The sequence below is a fragment of the Diabrotica undecimpunctata genome, chromosome 1 (genome assembly GCF_040954645.1).
Source record: "Diabrotica undecimpunctata isolate CICGRU chromosome 1, icDiaUnde3, whole genome shotgun sequence".
In the NCBI taxonomy this organism is placed as follows: Eukaryota; Metazoa; Arthropoda; class Insecta; order Coleoptera; family Chrysomelidae; genus Diabrotica; species Diabrotica undecimpunctata.
The window spans coordinates 137,563,553-137,582,548 of NC_092803.1; the positions used below are offsets into that span (position 1 = coordinate 137,563,553).

At 35.0% G+C, this 18,996-nt stretch overlaps 2 protein-coding genes across 7 annotated transcripts in view; one reads left to right on the plus strand and one right to left on the minus strand.

Annotated features, from left to right (window-relative positions):
- LOC140432267 (nose resistant to fluoxetine protein 6-like) overlaps positions 1-1,247 on the plus strand; it is an 81,328-nt gene extending 80,081 nt beyond the window's left edge. The window contains exon 13 of the mRNA XM_072520084.1: positions 1,092-1,247. Coding sequence (XP_072376185.1) covers positions 1,092-1,162 — 71 coding nt within the window. The 3' untranslated portion in view covers positions 1,163-1,247. The remainder of the gene's footprint in view (positions 1-1,091) is intronic.
- An 11,561-nt stretch (positions 1,248-12,808) lies between these two features.
- ATPCL (ATP-citrate synthase) overlaps positions 12,809-18,996 on the minus strand; it is a 177,938-nt gene continuing 171,750 nt past the window's right edge. For all 6 annotated transcript variants that reach the window (XM_072520092.1, XM_072520096.1, XM_072520095.1 and 3 more), the window contains 4 exons: positions 18,813-18,956; positions 18,569-18,754; positions 17,672-17,962; positions 12,809-14,249 (listed from right to left, as the gene is read on the minus strand). In XM_072520092.1, coding sequence (XP_072376193.1) covers positions 13,795-14,249; positions 17,672-17,962; positions 18,569-18,754; positions 18,813-18,956 — 1,076 coding nt within the window. In that variant the 3' untranslated portion in view covers positions 12,809-13,794. The remainder of the gene's footprint in view (positions 14,250-17,671; positions 17,963-18,568; positions 18,755-18,812; positions 18,957-18,996) is intronic.

Below are 18,996 nucleotides of genomic sequence, written 5' to 3' on the forward strand. Positions count from 1 at the left end.
CTTCGTCAATATTTCAAACAATATTTTTAAGGGTAATGTATAATAGGCCTTCTCTAAGTTAACGAACACTAAATTTGTCGGTAAATTTCTTGCCGTTCTTTTCTCTAGAATTTGTTGAATTACAAAAAATATATTATTAACACAATATCTGCCAGCACCGAATCCACTGTGATCTTCGTTTTCTTCATATTGGTTTTTAATTCGATCTTTTATCAATCGACCGTACAGCCTCCCCAATGAGCTAATAACGCTTATTACCTCTGTAAGTTTTACATTTCTTTTTGTCTTTTTTTTTGCGAATGGAGCTTGTACACGCGAAGCTCCAATTTTCTGGAATATTTTCTTGTTTGATTAGACATTTATTAAGAATTTCCTCTAACAATTCTATTTGTATTGACGGTCTGAGTTTTATTAATTCAATGGAGATGTTTCCAGGTGCTGTGGCTTTCCCCGTTTTTTATATCCTTTAGGTTCGTCTTATCTCGTCCACAATGATTAGGTCCCTCTGTGATCTGAAATATCTTAACCAGATCTTTTTTCAATGTTCTTACATAATTGTATTATTTTGTCGAATTATTTCTTTCTTTATTGGCAGTCTCTATCTGTAACTATCCTTTTAGTGTGATTTTGGATATATATACCTAAATCTTCCACTTGCCACTATCTTAAAAACGTTTAAAAAACCAAATATCATCATCATTCTCGATTTACAATCTCACTATCCATCACCTTCCTTCGTCAAGCACGTAGGTATTCCCATATTTCTCATGTCTTCATCGATGTTATCAAGGAACCTTATTCGGTCCTATCGATACCCAAAGAAAGAGCTAGTAATATAGAATCCTATTTTGCTTTCTTATTATTTGTTACATTTGTTGGTTTTTTTTGTCATGTTTTTTGGGGTTTCTTTTCTCAATTTTTCCTTTTGCGATCGGCTGAAGTGATCAAAGGTCCAAGAAAATTTTTTTTTTCTAATTATCTACTGCGGTTGTCTGCTTTGGTCTTTTTTATTGGAAAATAAATAGAAAATTTACCAAGAATGAAAACAATTATAATTCAGTTTGTAATGTTTGATATGTTGTTGTTTCTAGGAAAACCATCACATTCATCATCAGACATGGATCTAATATTGCCATTAAAGAAGAAAAAAGAAATTATGTAGACAAAATAAAACTTTAGGTAAAAATTATTATTAGTACAAAGTTTATTGTTGAAGTGTTTATATATAAAAATGTAAACTTGGTAAAGTGTTGTTATTTTTTTTCTTTCTACCCATTCAACAAAATTACACCATAGACAATTTAAAAATAACATATATATCAACAATTGTCCAGATTCATTCAATAAGACGGATCCTTGAGAAAACATTAGAATTTAACATTGAAACACATCATCTATTCGTCGACTTCAAGGCTGCATACGACAGTGTCAGAAAAACAGTACTATACCAGTCAATGCGTGAGTTTGGTATACCAGAAAAACTTATCCGATAAACGAGAATGACCATGTCTAACTTAAAAGAAAGTGTTAGGATACAGATAGAAAATTCTCGATCCTTTAAGATAAAGGATGGACTCAGACAAGGAGATGTCCTGGCTTGCCTTCTATTTAACACTGCCTTGGAAAAGGCAATCCAAGACACACGAATTAGAGACGATGCTACTATTTACAATAGATCGATACTAATCTTAGTATACGCTGATGACATTGACATAATAAAGCATAGCTATGATTGGAAACGGCGACGAAACAGGTCGGTATAGCCATCAACGAAAACAAAACCAAGTACATGTAGGTTACTAAGGACCCTATAGCAAATGAGGAACGAGAAACAGCCTTTGGAAGTCATGTCTTTGACCGTGTTAACAGCTTCACATACCTTGGCTCGCTAGTGACTACTACCAACATAGTAAGCGAAGAAATTAAAAGACGAATAATCCTTACAAATAGGGCATACTATTGACTCAAAAAACAATTCCATTTAGGAAATATCCAAAGAAAAATTAAAATTATTATATACAAAACACTGCTGACGCCGGTCCTCACATATGGGGCGGAAACATGGACTCTTGCGCAGAAGGATGAAAGACTTTTGTGAATATTCGAGCGTAAGATACTCCGCAAAATATTTGGAGCTACAAACAATCAAGGTCAGTGGTGCAAAAGATATAATTTCGAATTAAACCAACTTTTTAATGAACCAGATGTCGTAACATTCATTAAATACAGCGACTTAGATGGGCTGGACACATAATACAAATGCCTGACAACATGATTGCTAAAATTAATTTTAAATTACATTTTTTATGTTAAAAAAACTAGGATGATTAAGTTATAAACGAAATTAGGTACATGGTAACGTAGGATATTGGGGTTCAAAGGAGTAGTGATGCGCAATATAAGGTGTTGCTTCCTGATAACACCTCTAGCCACTCCTACTCAATTCCTATCCTCACCTCCAAGAAGTGTGACTTAATCACACGGGTGGACCCTGGCAAACCTGAACAACCCTACCGGAGATTGGGTAACCAACCCCAGTGGAAAGTAGGGTCAGGGCCGACGAGAAAGGGAGAAATGGTCCTCCGAAAAGGGGGTTAGGCATAGGGCTAACAACCCTATCCTAGAAAACACACATGTTACGAATGTTCAAGGAATGAAAACCGGACTGATCAAACGACGACGACTGCGCGAGAAAAAGGTACACGATTTAAGAATCGTGACATGGAATATCCGATCCCTATACAGATCGGGAGCCCTTCAAAATCTGCTCGGTGAACTGAATAGATATGATATAGATATAACAGCTCTGCAGGAAATGAGATGGACCGGGAGTGGCACCATTGACAAAAGACACCACATTATATTCTATAGTTGCGACGCTAAAGACCACGCACTAGGTACTGGCTTCATTGTAAATAAAAAGGTTAAGCACCTCGTACGAGACTTTCGTGCTATGAACCCTAGAATGTGCATCCTGAGACTAAGGGGAACATTCTTTAATTGCAGCATCTTAAATGTGCATGCCCCTACAGAGGAAAAGGAAGACGATGTCAAAGAAAAATTCTATGAAGAACTAGAAGCTGCGTACCATTCATGCCCAAAGAATGACATTAAAATTATTTATGGTGATCTCAACGCAAAAATAGGAAAAGAACTACAATACCTACCAACTATAGGTAAGCAGAGCCTTCATGAGGTATCCAATGACAATGGCATCAGACTAATAAATCTAGCAACTTCCCTTAACATGGTCATTGCCAGCACATGCTTCCAGCGAAAAAATATTCATAAGGGAACGTGGAGATCTCCAGATGGGGTTACAGTAAACATGATCGATCATGGTATTATTGACTCAAGACATCACTCAGACGTAATAAACGTATGCAGCAGAAGAGGGGCAAATGCAGACTCGGATCACTATCTAGTGGAAAGTAGAATAAGAGCCAGAATCTCAAACATTAAAAAAGAAAAGGGATCCAAAATTGAAAAATATGAAATAAAAAACTTAGCAGACAACAGCAAAAAGGCAAAATACAAAGAATATATAAAAGTAAGGCTAGAAAACAGACAAAAGCACGAGGAAATAAACAGAGAATGGGAAGCGTGTAAAACCATCATACAAGACGCGGCCAAAGAGATCCTAGGTCTACAAAAAAAGCCCAAATCAACTGAAGGACAGTGGTTCGATGAAGAGTGTCGCAACATAACAGAGAGGAAAAATAATGCATATCAACGACTACAACAACGACATAGAACACGAAAGGCAGAGGAGAAATATAGAATGCTAAGGAGGGAAGAGAAGAAAATACATCGCAGAAAGAAAAGAGAACACATAGAAAAAGAACTCCAAGAAATGGAAGAACTAAATAAACCATCAGAAACCAGAAAATTCTACCAAAAACTTAACAAAAGTAGAAAAGAATTTAAACCAAGAACAATGATCTGTAGAGGCAAAGAAGGAGATATAGTAACTCAACAGAGTGAATACTACAAAGATGGACAGAATTCTTCAAAGAAAAGTTTGAAAAAAACGAAGATCCACTATATGATGGAATTATACTGGATCAAACGGATACCAGAGAAACAACCCCACCTTCAGTGGCTGAAGTGCAAGAAGCAGTTACCAGACTGAAAAACAACAAGTCACCTGGATTAGACAATATCAGCGCAGAATTAATAAAGGAAGGTGGAGACTCCCTATTGAATGCGATACACGAACTAATAGTGAACATATGGAATAATAAACAACTGCCACAAGACTGGAATACCGGAGTAATTATTCCACTACATAAAAAGGGAGATCAGCTTCAATGTAAAAACTACCGAGCAATAACGCTACTGACTGTGGCATATAAAATACTGTCAAATATTGTGTATGACCGATTGAGACCATATGCGGAACAAATAGTTGGGGGATATCAATGTGGTTTCCGCAGGCAGAAGTCCACAATAGATCAGATCTTCGTCTTGAGGCAAATCTTGGAAAAGACTAGTGAATTTAATATAGACACACATCATCTTTTCATTGACTTTGAGAGTGCCTATGATAGCATCCATCGAAAATTTCTGATTCATGCACTGAAAGAGTTTAATATTCCAACTCAACTCATTGATATCATAAAAGAAACACTTAAAGTACAAAGCAAAATTCTATTGAGATTCAAAATTCAAAAGAGATGCCCTATCCTGAATTCTATTCAACATCACATTAGAGAAAATAATTAGGGAGTCAAAAGTCAACACCAGAGGAACAATAATAACAAAAAGTGTACAAATATTGGCATTTGCAGATAATGTTGATATCATAGCCAGAAGCGAAAGAGAGATGATAGAAGCATTTAATACGATAGAAAGAGCGGCACAAAACAGTGGCCTAAACATTAATGAAACAAAAACCAAATATATGAAGGTCAGTAAATCGACAGGCCAAAGAAACCTACAGAATCTGACAATAGGAGACTATAACATCGAAAGCGTGAAAAATTTTACATACCTAGGTTCACTAGTTACCGCAGATAACAATGTCAGTGAAGAAGTTAAGAGAAGAATACATATCGCTAATAAAACATATAATGGACTAATTAAACATCTAAGATCTAACAACATCACAAGAAACACCAAATGCAAAATATACAAGACCCTGATAAAACCGGTCCTTGTATATGGATCAGAGACATGGACACTATCGAAAAGCGATGAAAACCTATTAGGCACATTTGAACGAAAAATCCTTAGACACATATATAAGGGGGTAAAGGAAAATGACATGGCGCAGAAGATATAACTTTGAACTGTACACAGCATACAACGAACCCGAGATCATAACATCCATAAAGATCGGACGTCTGCGCTGGATGGGCCATGTTGAACGAATGTTGGAGACTGAAACACCAAAACATATTATGAGACAAACACCAGTAGGAAGAAGGTCAAAGGGAAGACCCAAACTTAGATACATGGAACAAGTGGAACAAGATCTGAAAACACTTAAGATTACCAACTGGAAAAACGAAACAAGGAACAGAACAGAATGGCGGAAAATCCTAGAACAAGCCAGGACCCAGAAAGGGTTGTCGAGCTACTGATGATGATGATGAACTGGGGTTGCTAGCCCTTAGATGAAGTGTATCTGAGGACTTGTTGATAGCAACTAATTAGTTGACTAATTTCAAATTTCCATACAAATTAGTAGAGACGCGGTATTCAATGACATTGTATTAATTATAACTAGATCGGGGTAAGATTTAGAGTTTAAAATGTTATAAAATCTTAAAAAAATATGTTGTTTAATGTTAACTGACATTCATTCACTTCATTAAAATATGATTTGAATGAATTACCCGCTTTAATTTACAATTATACGATTTTTTTCTAATAGGGATAGTTTTCACCCCTAACAAATAAAAAACAACCAACGGCACAAGTCCAAAAGTGAAGTGGAGGGTAACTAGAACCTAAATCCGATTTTCCATGTAATTCGGTAGTGACACGAAAAATTACAGGGTATCGCCGTATTTCACGTTCATTGACTGACCTACATAAATTCCATTTCAAAACATTTAAAAAGCATTGAAACAATTAAACCAACCCACTGAACATTGAAGTACTTTGATAATCTATATAGTAGCTTCTAAGTTGGATAATAAAACGGTGCGTGAGTATGAAAAATTTAGATCAAAAATGCAATATCCAACAGTGGGAGATTTAAAATTATTTTTAAAATCAAAGGCTGATTTAATGGAAACAATGGAATTTATACACGATACCTCTTCAAGCAATACCTCTAGTTATAAAATAGAATATCTTAATCATTTGAATACGGAAAATGTTTCTTTAAAACAATAACACAGTAGATCGTTCGGGTAACAATGCAAACGAAACCATTATATTCGAAACTATGCAGAATTTTGTAAACTTTCCCCAGCAGAAAGAAACATGCATGCGAAAAGAGACTGAGGTTAGGTATGTATAAAGTGATTTTACGGCCAAGCGACATAAATACGGTTTGCAGATTAAGTAACTGTAAGAAATGTAATAACAGACACAATACGATGTTACATATACAAAATATAGAAAACGAATACTGTAGACACTAGAATAATACAACAGAGAACTCAAATGCATATCTACCATGTTCTATAGTTAATAAATTTAATAAAGCTCACACCGAATGAGCGTTACTAGATTCAGGTTCTCAATCTAGTTTTATTTCGTCGGAATTATGCGATATACTAAATAGAAAATATTAACATGCCCGCGGTAGCTCTCAATCATCGCAAATATCAGATAAAGAAAAAATGTGAAAATTCTGTGGAGTCACTACATAGTGCATAATCTGTGAAATTATCATGTTTAATCATTAACGAAATTACTGGAATCTAACCAAATACTGTCATTGATACCAATAGGTTAAATATTCCAAAAAATATAGTACTTACTGATCCAGAATTTCACAAACCAGGTCCCATAGATTTGCTCATTGCAGCAAATTTATTTTGGAAATTATTGTTAATTGGTCAAATACGTCTAGGATCAGATCAACCAGTTTTACAAAAACTTCTTTGGGAGAGATAATTTCTGGAAACATTGCAGAAAATTCAAGTGTATCTCACTACAATCTATCTTTAAATTGTAATATTCAAAATTAACTAGAGAGATTCTGGTTATTAGAAGAATGCGTTGTAAAACCTGCTATATCCAAAGAAGAGGCGTTATGCGAGCAACGTTTTGTTCAAACTACAAAACGCGTTATAGAAACAGCAGATTTATAGTTTCTATTCCGTTTAAAACTATTACATATGAATTAAGCGATTCGGAAGATTTTTATCATTAGAACGAATACTTAAGCGTAATTCGGATTTACCTGAAAATGTGTTGATTTTATTCATGAATACAAAGCTTTAGGTCATATGACCAAAGTAAATAAATTAAATACACATGCGATACACTATTACTTGCCATACCATGGAATTCTTCGAGAGGAATCGATGTTTGAAAATCGAAATCGCAAGCTTCGTGCTGTTTTCGCTGCTTTGTCTGCCAAGAGCTCAGCTTTATCACTTAATGGCCTCGAAATTGTAGACTCGCAGAGTTCTGTTAAATATCCTTAAGATTCTAAAAATCCTAAAATTTTAGAGTTCGAACTTCTTATGATCGTAGTAAGACCGAATTGAAGCCAGCTAGAGGGCGGAGGAAAAAAATTAGGGGCAAGAATTTGAAAATTACACTTGACTGCATATATGAAAATTTTAAAAGATCTCGTTTACTTTAGCTTTATTTAAACTTATAAGCAAACAAAACGATTGTTTTATGCCACAACAATTACAAAAATACCTACTAAACTATTGTTGATTATTGGATTTGGATATTTATTATACCAAGTTTTTGTTTTTTATACCAAATTCAAGAGTGACTGAATAAGATATATTAAGTTAGTTCATGCCTTTTTGAGGTAGCATTTACTTTTTCAGTCCTCTGTTTTTCCCGTGCATAGAGTCTAACCCTAAGGTATTCATGGCTAACCATCTTAACGACTTCGATAGGGTGACAACTGAATTCTACTACTTAGTACATAAAGACAAAACATTGCCTGAAGAATGTTATTTACTACAGTTAGAAGAATGCCATTAACTCTTTTAGCATTTATACACAAAAATTTTTGACGCCACCAGTTGCCAAGAAGAAGGCTTTTTCTGTGTTTTCCACAACCTGAAAAGTGTCTTTTGTGGGAATCACTAACGCACCATTATTTTTTAAATTTACTAACCAGCTAAATTCCCCAACAGAAGCATACGATTCATCGGATTGTAGTTTAAATAAACATTGAATACAATATAAATACTTCAGTTTGGGAACAATTTTCCTAATAATAAATCCACACATAAAAAGGATACAATACTTTAATTTAGATTTCTCATCTCCTACCAACACAATGCTTAACTCTTCCTGAAGAAGATTTACAATATATCAGATTCTATTTCATGCAAAGAACATTATTTTCGTTCTTCTCCCATCTATTTGGAATACATTTCCCTGATTTTTATTGTTATTTAGATTATTCTATACAATAAAATTAGCAACAGGAGAGGAAGTAATATAATTTCTCATCAGAATTTTCTGTATTGATGTCTAAAATTGTAATAAATTTGGATTGTTATTAAAACCATACTTTTGTCAAGTGTCGTGTCTTGGTTAGGATACATGTTTGATATCCATATGTCATGATAGGAAGTATGCACTGGTTGAACACTTTGCTTCTCAAGTGTTGAGGCTTTTTGCGGTTCATAAGTATCCAACTGAGTTTTTCAAATACCTGCCCATGCCAGTCTTGCTCTTTTAGTAATTTCCGCAATTTAGTGCTCTTTGTCAAGTTTCAGAATTTGGCCTAGGTATATACATTCCTGGACTTGTTCTATATCACTGCCATTTATTCCGTCGGACATACAGATGTCGATTGATTGGTTACTTAACCAGTGAACTCATTTGCACATCTGGTGATTTGACAAAACAGACTAAATAAATTACAGGCCAATTTGACAGATACAGGCTCAATAATATGGCCGCTAACTGTTAAAAATGACTTCTCAAAGTCCTTATATATAAATTAAAGAAGATTTTGCCCAGAAAGTACACATAAGTATTAGATTTAACGATTTCGAATAAAGATTGTCACGAACAACGACTTCTTCAACACGTACATTGTAAATCATGATTCGGGAGTGTTCCTCGTAACATTCTAGTGTTTTGGTTTGTTTATTTCTAGTACATCTTGTTTGTGATTTTAGTATAGAACAAGAAAAGGGTAGAACTCGTTAAGTTCTGTAACTAAAAAGGAGAATATAAGGCAATGCACTCATAAGTTCTAGAGATCTATTTACTTTTTAGAAATTGCGAATACCTGCACTCAACTTCCTCTAGACTACCTCTTAAAATGGTGGTAGCAAAACGGTCGTTTTCAGGGCCAACCATTTTGACGATCTTAATTAATATTTAGGGAATATCTGACGATAAGGAAGTTCTATTACCTGACATTTATGTACGTAACGTCCTTATCATAAATTGCTACCTTATCATCATATTGAACATATTATCATCTGCTTTCACTGAATTCAATATATAAATTCTCATTTTTTTTTTTTTTTTGTTTTTTTTTTTTAGCCCTTTTTCTATCCGAATTGTCGAATAAAGGCCTCTCCCATTTCTCGCCATTCATCCCTGTTGTGTGCTAGGCGTTTCCACATTGGTCCTGCGACTCTTTTGATATCGTCGCTCCAGCGCATTTGAGGTCTTCCTCTTGGTCTCTTCGCATCGTACGGTCGCCAGTTTCCGACTTCTTTGTTCCATCTACCATCTTCGAGACGTTCGTTGTGTCCAGCCCATTTCCATTTTAATTTAGCTGCTTGTTTCGCGGCGTCCTTTATTTTTGTTTTGTTCCGGATTGCTTCGTTCGTTTGCCGATCTATTAGTGAGATACCAAGCATCTGTCGTTCCATGGCTCGCTGAGTTTTTCGAATCTTGTCCATGTTCTTTTTTGTGAATGTCCAGGTTTGAGCTCCGTAAGTGAGAACGGGAAGGATACAAGAATCGAACACTTTGGTTCGAAGGTTTTGGGGTATCTTTTTGTCTTTCAGTATGTATGAGAGCTTTCCAAATGCGGCCCATCCCATTCTTACTCGTCTGCTTATTTCGGTAGTTTGGTTTTCTTTGTTTACCTTGATATTCTGACCCAGATATATGTATTCTTCTACATGTTCCACTTTTGTTCCTTGGATGGTTATCATCGGTTGATCATCTTTATTCGACATTAGCTTAGTTTTACTCAGATTCATTTTCAGTCCTTTTTTTATGGATTCCGTATGAAGCTCATCGATCATCGTCTTCAGTTCTTTCCAGCTGTCGGCTATTAGTACTACGTCATCTGCATATCTTAGATGGTTTAAATACTTTCCGTTTATCGACAGTCCCTTCGTTTCCCACTTTAGTGATTTAAAGATGTCTTCAAGTGCGGCAGTAAATAGTTTTGGAGATATGGTGTCTCCCTGTCTTACTCCTCGGTTGATTTTTATTGGCCCCGTTTTCATTCCGTTATCCATCGTGACTCAATCGATAAATTCTCATTAATTGCAGCAAATTTCTCTGTGACTTCTGTATAAAAGCCTCCGATGAAGATTTCACTTTTAAGAAGCAAAAAAAAACTTTAGCTAGTGAGAGTAGTGGACGACTGAAGCTGTGGGAAGATAAAGGACAACTACTACTGATATCCCCTGCCAAAGTTCCCTTCTCTTTTACCAGTGCTAAAAATAAGGGAGAATACAATCCAGATATTTTTGTATGAAATAAAATAGAAGCTCAATATAAAAAGGATATTGGAGATGCAATTCCTCGCACCCAACACAAATAAATCATGTGCACTTTGAAAGATGCATTAAAAACGCAATATTAAAAGGAGATTCATTTTCAAAATGCTCGGGAAAAATTCGCCTTAGAAATTGATAATGAAATTGGTACAACCTTTTGTAACACCTGAACATGGCACAGAATAGTAGACTTGCTTGGAAACCAATGAAGAATTTTCGGTAAGGCTCCACTGAAAGAACTAACAATTTCCCAAATATCTTAAACTAAGTGTCCTCCCAACTACATAAAATTGTTAGCATCTGGAAGGAGAAACAAAGAAAAACTCACAATGAAAGAGGATGGAACCAATCAGCTGAACAAACTTTCGTTGATGTTTAAATTAGATCCGCCTTTCACATAATGAAACATAACAAAGTTCATGTTATTTACGAGCTGCTTATAGAGCTAATAAAGAAGATGAATTGAAAACAGTGTTGTGTTCTCAAACATTCCCTTGTTTAAACCTGGCAAAGATCCTAATGACCGAAAAAGCTATAGGCCGGTATCTTTGTTCTGTCACTTCTTAAAACTGCTTGAACTCATGATCTTCAATAGAATTTCGTCAAGAAGAAACGAAAACCGCATAAGGACAAACTGGTTTCAAACCGGAAATACGTTTTACGTCACAAATAATAAATCTCATTAAACACATTAAAAGCGGGTACGAAAAATACCAGGTATCCGGGTTATTATTGTAGATTTTACCTCTACCTGCGATACCGTAAACCACAAAACTTTCAAAAACTGTATGAAATCATAGAAAAGAGAAAGAGAGTAAACTAATTTGTCTTGTCTAAAGAACAAAAGATTTTTTGCCTCTTATGGAAAGAATAACATATGTAGAACATATACGAGGAATGGCTTCGCTCAGGGTAATGTAATAGCACCTACACTGTACAACATGTAAACTAACCAGCAACGCGTACCAGTAAATACTAGTATTTTTATCTATACAGAAAACACAGCGCACATGTGCAAGCAAAAACTTTTGTCGAAGTGAACACTAACTGAAGTCCCACAAAAACTCAAGTCTACTTCCAACTTCATAACTAGAGGCGCATCCAGAAAACTGAATATTCAATGGTATGGAGAAGCCCTTGAGTCCTGTGTTTCCCCTAAATACATTAGGATTACCGTGGATCGCAAGTTAGAGTCACTGAAATAAACAACCAGAAATAACACAACCTTTTAGCTTTAAAGTATTCCCAATTGCACTCCGCCTTTACTCTACATATGTTACATCAATATGGCCAGCAGTAGTACACATAGGTGTGGCTATCAACGAGTCAATAAAAATCATTAGTGGATGTCTGTGACCCACACCCATCACTACGCGCTACCCTATCGTTAGTATCCCACCATCTGACATCCGAAGAGAAGTTGCTAGAGATGTGGAACGAAAACACAAATTGAAGACCTTAGACTTTTACACTACCACCAGAAAGGACTCGAACTTCCTCGAACTATCAAGTGCGGAAACTCTCAATCGCCAGTAAAACCAAGCAGGAGAAACGAAAACTGTTAACTGGCGACTCAGATATTCAATGCGAATGCGGCGCACTGCAAGATTCAGTATATCTACTTATCTGTCACTCCCCCTATCTATATAAGTCCAGCGATGGTAATTAATTAATAAATGGTACATATTTGTGTAACGAATTGTTAACGCCTAAGGAATATTAGTGAGAATGTTGATTAGTAGTAACTTACGTTAGAGAAAAATTGCTTATTGATCAACGCTAATCAGATTGTAATGTTAATAAAGATCTTAGTAGTTTATAATAATAAAATAAAATGTTGAAGAGAAGGTCCTTTCAGCATTATTGCCTTAACATATTTTCTTGCATTCGATGCCTGAGTGACTTTTACATTAACAGAGAACAAAAATAAAGGTAGTAGAAACAAAATACTCTTATATATGAAATAAAATTATATTTACGATCAAATCCGCCATGTTAACAAAATAGTCAAACATTGATCCATGTGAATGACTTTCACAAAAATAAAACACTTATATTTATCAGAAAATCCTACCATTTACAAAATTTTAAATCATAATGTTACAACATAATTTTTCAAAAATAAATAACGTCTACAATATAAAAAATCTAAAAATAATTATTATTAAAATAACATGGAAAACGATAATGTTATGGTCAACAACGATATTCCGCCTCGATTATATATAAAGACGAAAATCTAAGCAGTTAGTTCATAATGCAAAAGCAAAAAAGTAACCTTGATACAAATGACGGTTGGATCTACTAGATATATTTACCATTCAATTTCAATTACGATAGGTGCATACTAATCATTATTTGCATTATGAAACACGCATATATTTTGTACTAATGTTAACAGCAACTGTGTTGTTAACATCAAGACAAACGGTAACCATTGGTACAGATTTATCAATTAAAACTGTTTTTACAAAAAGACTAAGTGTATAAAAAATAATTTTTAGGCACCAAAATATTTTTGAGGTATTAGTTGAGCCTACAATCACAGCTTTAGAACACTATATGGGAATAATACACAATAAATTTCGATGTAAAAGACGGAAGCATTAATAGTTTTTTCCTATTTATTATTCTTTTCATAGACGATCATACAGCTGCGATGCCACAGATACACAAACAGCTTTGTAATAATATAAACAAAGTAACAAAAACATAAGATTATTGTTAACTATATTAACATTAACCTAGTTACCACTATATTGATGTTTCAATATAGTGCTAACTATATAAAGTGATAACTAGTTTCATCTCCTCGAACATTTGGATTCTAAAGAACTAAATCTTACACACTGAGCCGATTGCGTAAAGGTGCCACGGTAAGTGCTTAGACCTCTATCGGTCAATAATTACAAGATTTTACCTAGTTAAATGCTATTCTCTAATTATCATTGTTGTATTGTTCAGGTAGAACGTATGAAATGTCATCCCATGGGTGCCTGTACAATCCTTGTTTGAGTCTCTTTTGGTCCATGTAGTGGCCGATGAAACCGATGGATCTACCAAGGACGAATAATGAGTTGATAGCACCAATGTCGATGTATTCTTGGGCTTCTTCCCTTGTGAAGACACCACAGTTCCTTAACATATCTACGAACGAGCATGCAATGACACCGTCGACGTTAAGGATGAGGTTGGGTTTCTTGCTGGTGGTGATTTTTTCTACTTCTAGGGCGTATTGAAGTAAAGGAGTGGCGGGGAAGTTAGCCATGACGAACTCTTTGACTATTTTTACTCTCTGATCGGGGTTGTTGATAGATTTGACTCTGTGGCCAATACCCATGATGAGCTGGCCTTTATTCCTCATGTGGTTAACGAATTCGGCAGGATGCATACCTGAAAACAAAATTAGTGTTAATTATTGTCTTATATAACTTGGAATTGTTAATTTAACATAGGAACTTCGTCCTATTTTTAAAGATTATTTATGTATTCATTAGTACATTTTAATACAATTATAATAAACAATTTTGATTAAAAACTCTTGTTTTTATTTTGGCTTTCTTCAGCAAGTCACGCACTGGAAGCTATACTATAAGATGTATTATACCACTAAAGCCTTAAGATCGGACAAGAACAGACACAAGGCCTAATAAAAGAAGAAAAAAAGTCTTAGATAAATTAAATTTCAGTATATTTGTTTAAAAATAGTAGTGACATAGTGAGTAATTTCAACTGATAGTGGGGTATCTTTATCTAATTCTATACAAACATTGATGTTTTTCGCGCCAATTTAATTCGACCAGCTTCCAATAATTTTAAAAATTACAAGATTAAACTTTTTGTAGTTTGTATGCAGTCTTCTTCTTAGAAGGTTGGCAATCATAATTTCTATTTTTATTTTTGAACTTGCTGCTCTAAACAAATCAATCGATCTGCATTGATACCAATAACGTATATTCTTCAACCAAGAATTCTGCTTTCGGCCAACAGATCTTCTTCCTTGAATCTTTTCCTCATATATAGTCATACTTTGATCCTTTCATCACGTGGCCTAGGTATTTCAGTTTTCTTGTTTGTATAGTGGTGATTAGTTCTGTTTCTTTACCAACCCTCTCCAGTACTTCTTTATTTGTAATTTTATCATCATCATTCTGCTCCAGTCGTCCCTATCCATCGCCTTCCTCCGCCAAACGTATTCCCCTCATGTCTTCATCGATATTATCAAGTAATCTTGTTCTGGGTCTTCCTCTTCTTCCCTAACCAATGGGTCTATTAAGGAGCGTTTTTCTAGCCGGGTCATTTTGTTCCATCCGCATTATGTGCCCTATTTACCTTAGACGTCCTATCTTAATATATTTTTCGATATCAGGTTCCTGGTATATTCTATAAAGTTTGAAGATGTATCGTCTTCTCCACACTCCATTGTCGTTCACTGCTCCTTAGATTTGCCTTAGTACTTTTCTTTCGAAACATCCTAACATGTTTTCATTATTTTTTGTTGGAGTCCAGGTCTCCGAACCATATGTTATTACTGGGCGTATTATTGTTTTGTAGAGTTATATTTCTGTATTTCTCGATATAGATTGAAGAGGAGATTGGGCCCAAAATAGCCATCTGTTGGCCGTACAAATTCTGCGGTTTATCTCTGCAGTAGTATTATTTTCAGTGTTAAGGAGCGCTCCCAGGTACACAAATTCGTTCACTACTTCGATGAAGTCGTTTTCTATAACAAGTGGTCGTAGGATTTGTGGTTGCGTGCTTATTTTCATATACTTAGTTTTGTTGATGTTTAGTATTAAACCCATTTTTGTAGCTGATTCTTTTAATGCTACATCCGCCTCTCGTACAGCGTTTTCCGTTCTCCCAATAAGAGTTGTGATATTTGACTTAGGATCAACGTGATATATTACTTTTTCCAGAGCCAGATTGAACAGTAAACAGAAGAGAGAGTCTCCCTGGCGCAGCCCGTTATTTGTTTTAAAAGGTTTGGTATTCCTAGCTTTTTCATTACCTTGAACATTTCTCTTCTATTCAAAGAGTCGCAGGCTTTGTAGTCTATAAATATGTGATGAGTATCAATTCCATATTCCAGTGTTCTTTCCCAATTTGTTTTAGGGTTGCAATCTGATGAATTGTCGATTTACCACCTCTGAAACCAGCCTGGTATTTTCCTACTATCCGTTCTGCATATGGTGCTATACGGTGGCATAATACTGTGGAAAATATTTTATACGCTGCATTTAGAAGCGTAATTCCTCTATGGTTAGAGCATTCAAAGATATCTCCTTTTTTGTGTATGGTGCAAAGTATTTCAATATTCCAATCATAGAGGATGGATTTCTGTGTCCATATTTCTTTTATAAGCTGTTATAATGTCATTATGGCATCGTGGCCCCCTTTTTTTATATAGTTAGAATAGAATATCTATTCCGGATGATTTGTTTCTGGCTAGTTTTTTAATTGTATCTTTAACTTTAAGAATCGTTGGTGGTTCCTCTTCCCTCTCGTCTGTTCCCCCTTTCCCCTGAAATTTTATCAGTCCATGATATTTTTAATACTCTGCGGTATAACCAGAGTTCGAAAATCTCATTCTTTTTAAATTGCAATTTCTTAATGTACGTCTCTGCTCCATATAATAATATTGAAAATATATAACATCGAATAGTACTTAGTCTGATTTGTAAATAAAGATTTTTGCACGTTAGGAGTGGCTTCATTCGTATAAATTCTGATCTGACAATCTCCATTTGCCTGTTTATTTCTGCAATATGATCATTAGTTTCATTGATCAAAGTTCCCAAGTACTGATATTTTTTTTGTATGCAAGTAGTAGTAACGTTGAGATATTGATTCGTCTTCCTTTATTCTCAAACAGATGATTCACATATTTTTGTTTGCATTTATATTACGAGTAGTCCGAAATAGCATACTTTGTAACTGTCTAGATTCTCCTTTTTTTATCTTTATTTATGCGCATTTGTACGTCACATCTGTCTTTAGTATGTAAAGATTGGCTCAAACTTATCAGTTTAGCACAAATTTTGTGAATATCCTACAAAATCCATTTTTATCAAAAACGTATGTAGTGGGGGAACTAATATTCAACATTGACTATTGTGACTATTCTGAGATTTGAGTAAAAACGTGGCTCACAGGTTAATTAGAATGCATGGAAAATAAATGGTCTTGATGCCTAGTATATTGAAAAATAGTAAATGAATTTTGAAATGTTAAAAAAGTGTTTTAACTTATCCGTGTCAAACTTCAAGCTTACTTACAATCAGTGTAAAAGTCGAAAGTAGCAATCTCGTGAATTATCACTATCAGAATAAATATAGACTTTGTGAAATATTCTCCCTTACATACCTAATATTGAAAAGAACCTGCACCTACTCACCTAAAGATTCTATTAGTTTTACCAAAAAAAAAGAGTATATAATTTTAACAGGAATACCTTCAGAGTTTAACAAGAGTCGACAGTGCATTGTTGATTGAGAAGGCACCTGAAGATAATTAAGGTAGTAGACATCGCATAATGCAGATTCCGAGAGAATGGAAGGATTTACCCAAAATCAAGCCATTCAATATACTAAAAACTTCCTGGGAGGAATATAAATGCTTGCGCTCATTCAATAACTTATAAACCAAGGCATGAAAAGTAGGGCACAATAGATCTGCACAATAGATGTGTAACTTCTCTCTTTAAAGAATAATAACAACAGTAAATTTGTCATGTTTTTATCTAGTACTTGTAGTTCAATTGCTTTTACATTTGAACTAAAAGTAAAAAAACTATCGTATCAATAATCACTTACCTTTGTCATACGCTTCACTGAACATCTTAGCTGCACCGTCCAAAGCTCCACCGAACCTGTCACCGATTGTGAGAAGACCGGATACCAAACTGGAAACTAGATCTTTACCAGCACGGGCACATACTATAGTGTTGTGAGCTCCTGATACTGCAGGTCCATGATCGGCTGTCACCATCAAACACATCTCGAAGAATTTGCAGACGTATGGAGGTAAGCATCGTTGGAACCACAAAAGCGATATGACTCCGCCGATGCCTACGTTCTTTTGAAGGACGTCAGAAATGGGCATACCTAGAAAGCAAAATAAAAATGCAATAAACGAAAAATATTGGGATGTGTCTATCTTTCTAAATATCCTGGTATCATCGTTCATTATCAAACAAAATATCTCCCTACAAGTTGTATTTGTGAACATACTTACTAAGTAAGTATTATATAGACATATGTACAATATTCGATAATCTAACTGATAAGCAATCTAAAATAGTTTATTATGGCTTCTTTATCGTAACAAATCCTATTTGTGATTTTGTTATTAGAGATTATTCTGGAACTGCAAAGTAATACTGGCTCTAACACTTTTTTAAAAAAATCATATGAGAGTAGCTAAGTTTCTGAGAAAACTTCCATAACTAACAAGACCGATTGTGTCGTTAGATCAAGTGAAATATGGTGAATTTTCGCCGCGCAGACTTCAAAAGTCCCATTTTAATGGCAGAATTTACCAGGTAAAACTAACTAGCACTTAGCAGTAGCAAACACCTCGCAGATATGCCACTGCATTAATGACGACAGAAAGGGCGTCATTTCGCGCGCCCTATCATATAAGACGATTACTGTACCTTTATATATTATTATGTTCTAATATATTTATTCTAATATTAAATGATAAAATACCTGCATATATGAGCTCCTGTCCTCTTTCATCACAGATGGAAGTCATGAAGCTGGCGGGTTTTCTAATAAGTCCCAACTCACGAGCCCAACTGTAGTCCATTGGCACGGTTGGTGGAGGAACTTCTGGTTTTGGTACTATCACGCCTTGTTTTACAAGCTGCTCGTATACTTTGCCAACAATATCACCTAAAGATTAAATAAATGTTAGTAATAACGAAACCTATTATATGTTAAATAAATTTACCTAAGTAATCGAAAGAATCAGGTACGTGGGCACCGGCTGCCTTTAGAGCTTCATTCTTAGCTGTGGCAGTTTCTTGGTTTGAGTTAGCGCAAGATCCTGCATGGCCGAATTGGACTTCTGAAGTAAACATTCCAGCGCAAGTTCCTAAAATTATACATACAATCATTTTCCTATTCACATTTAT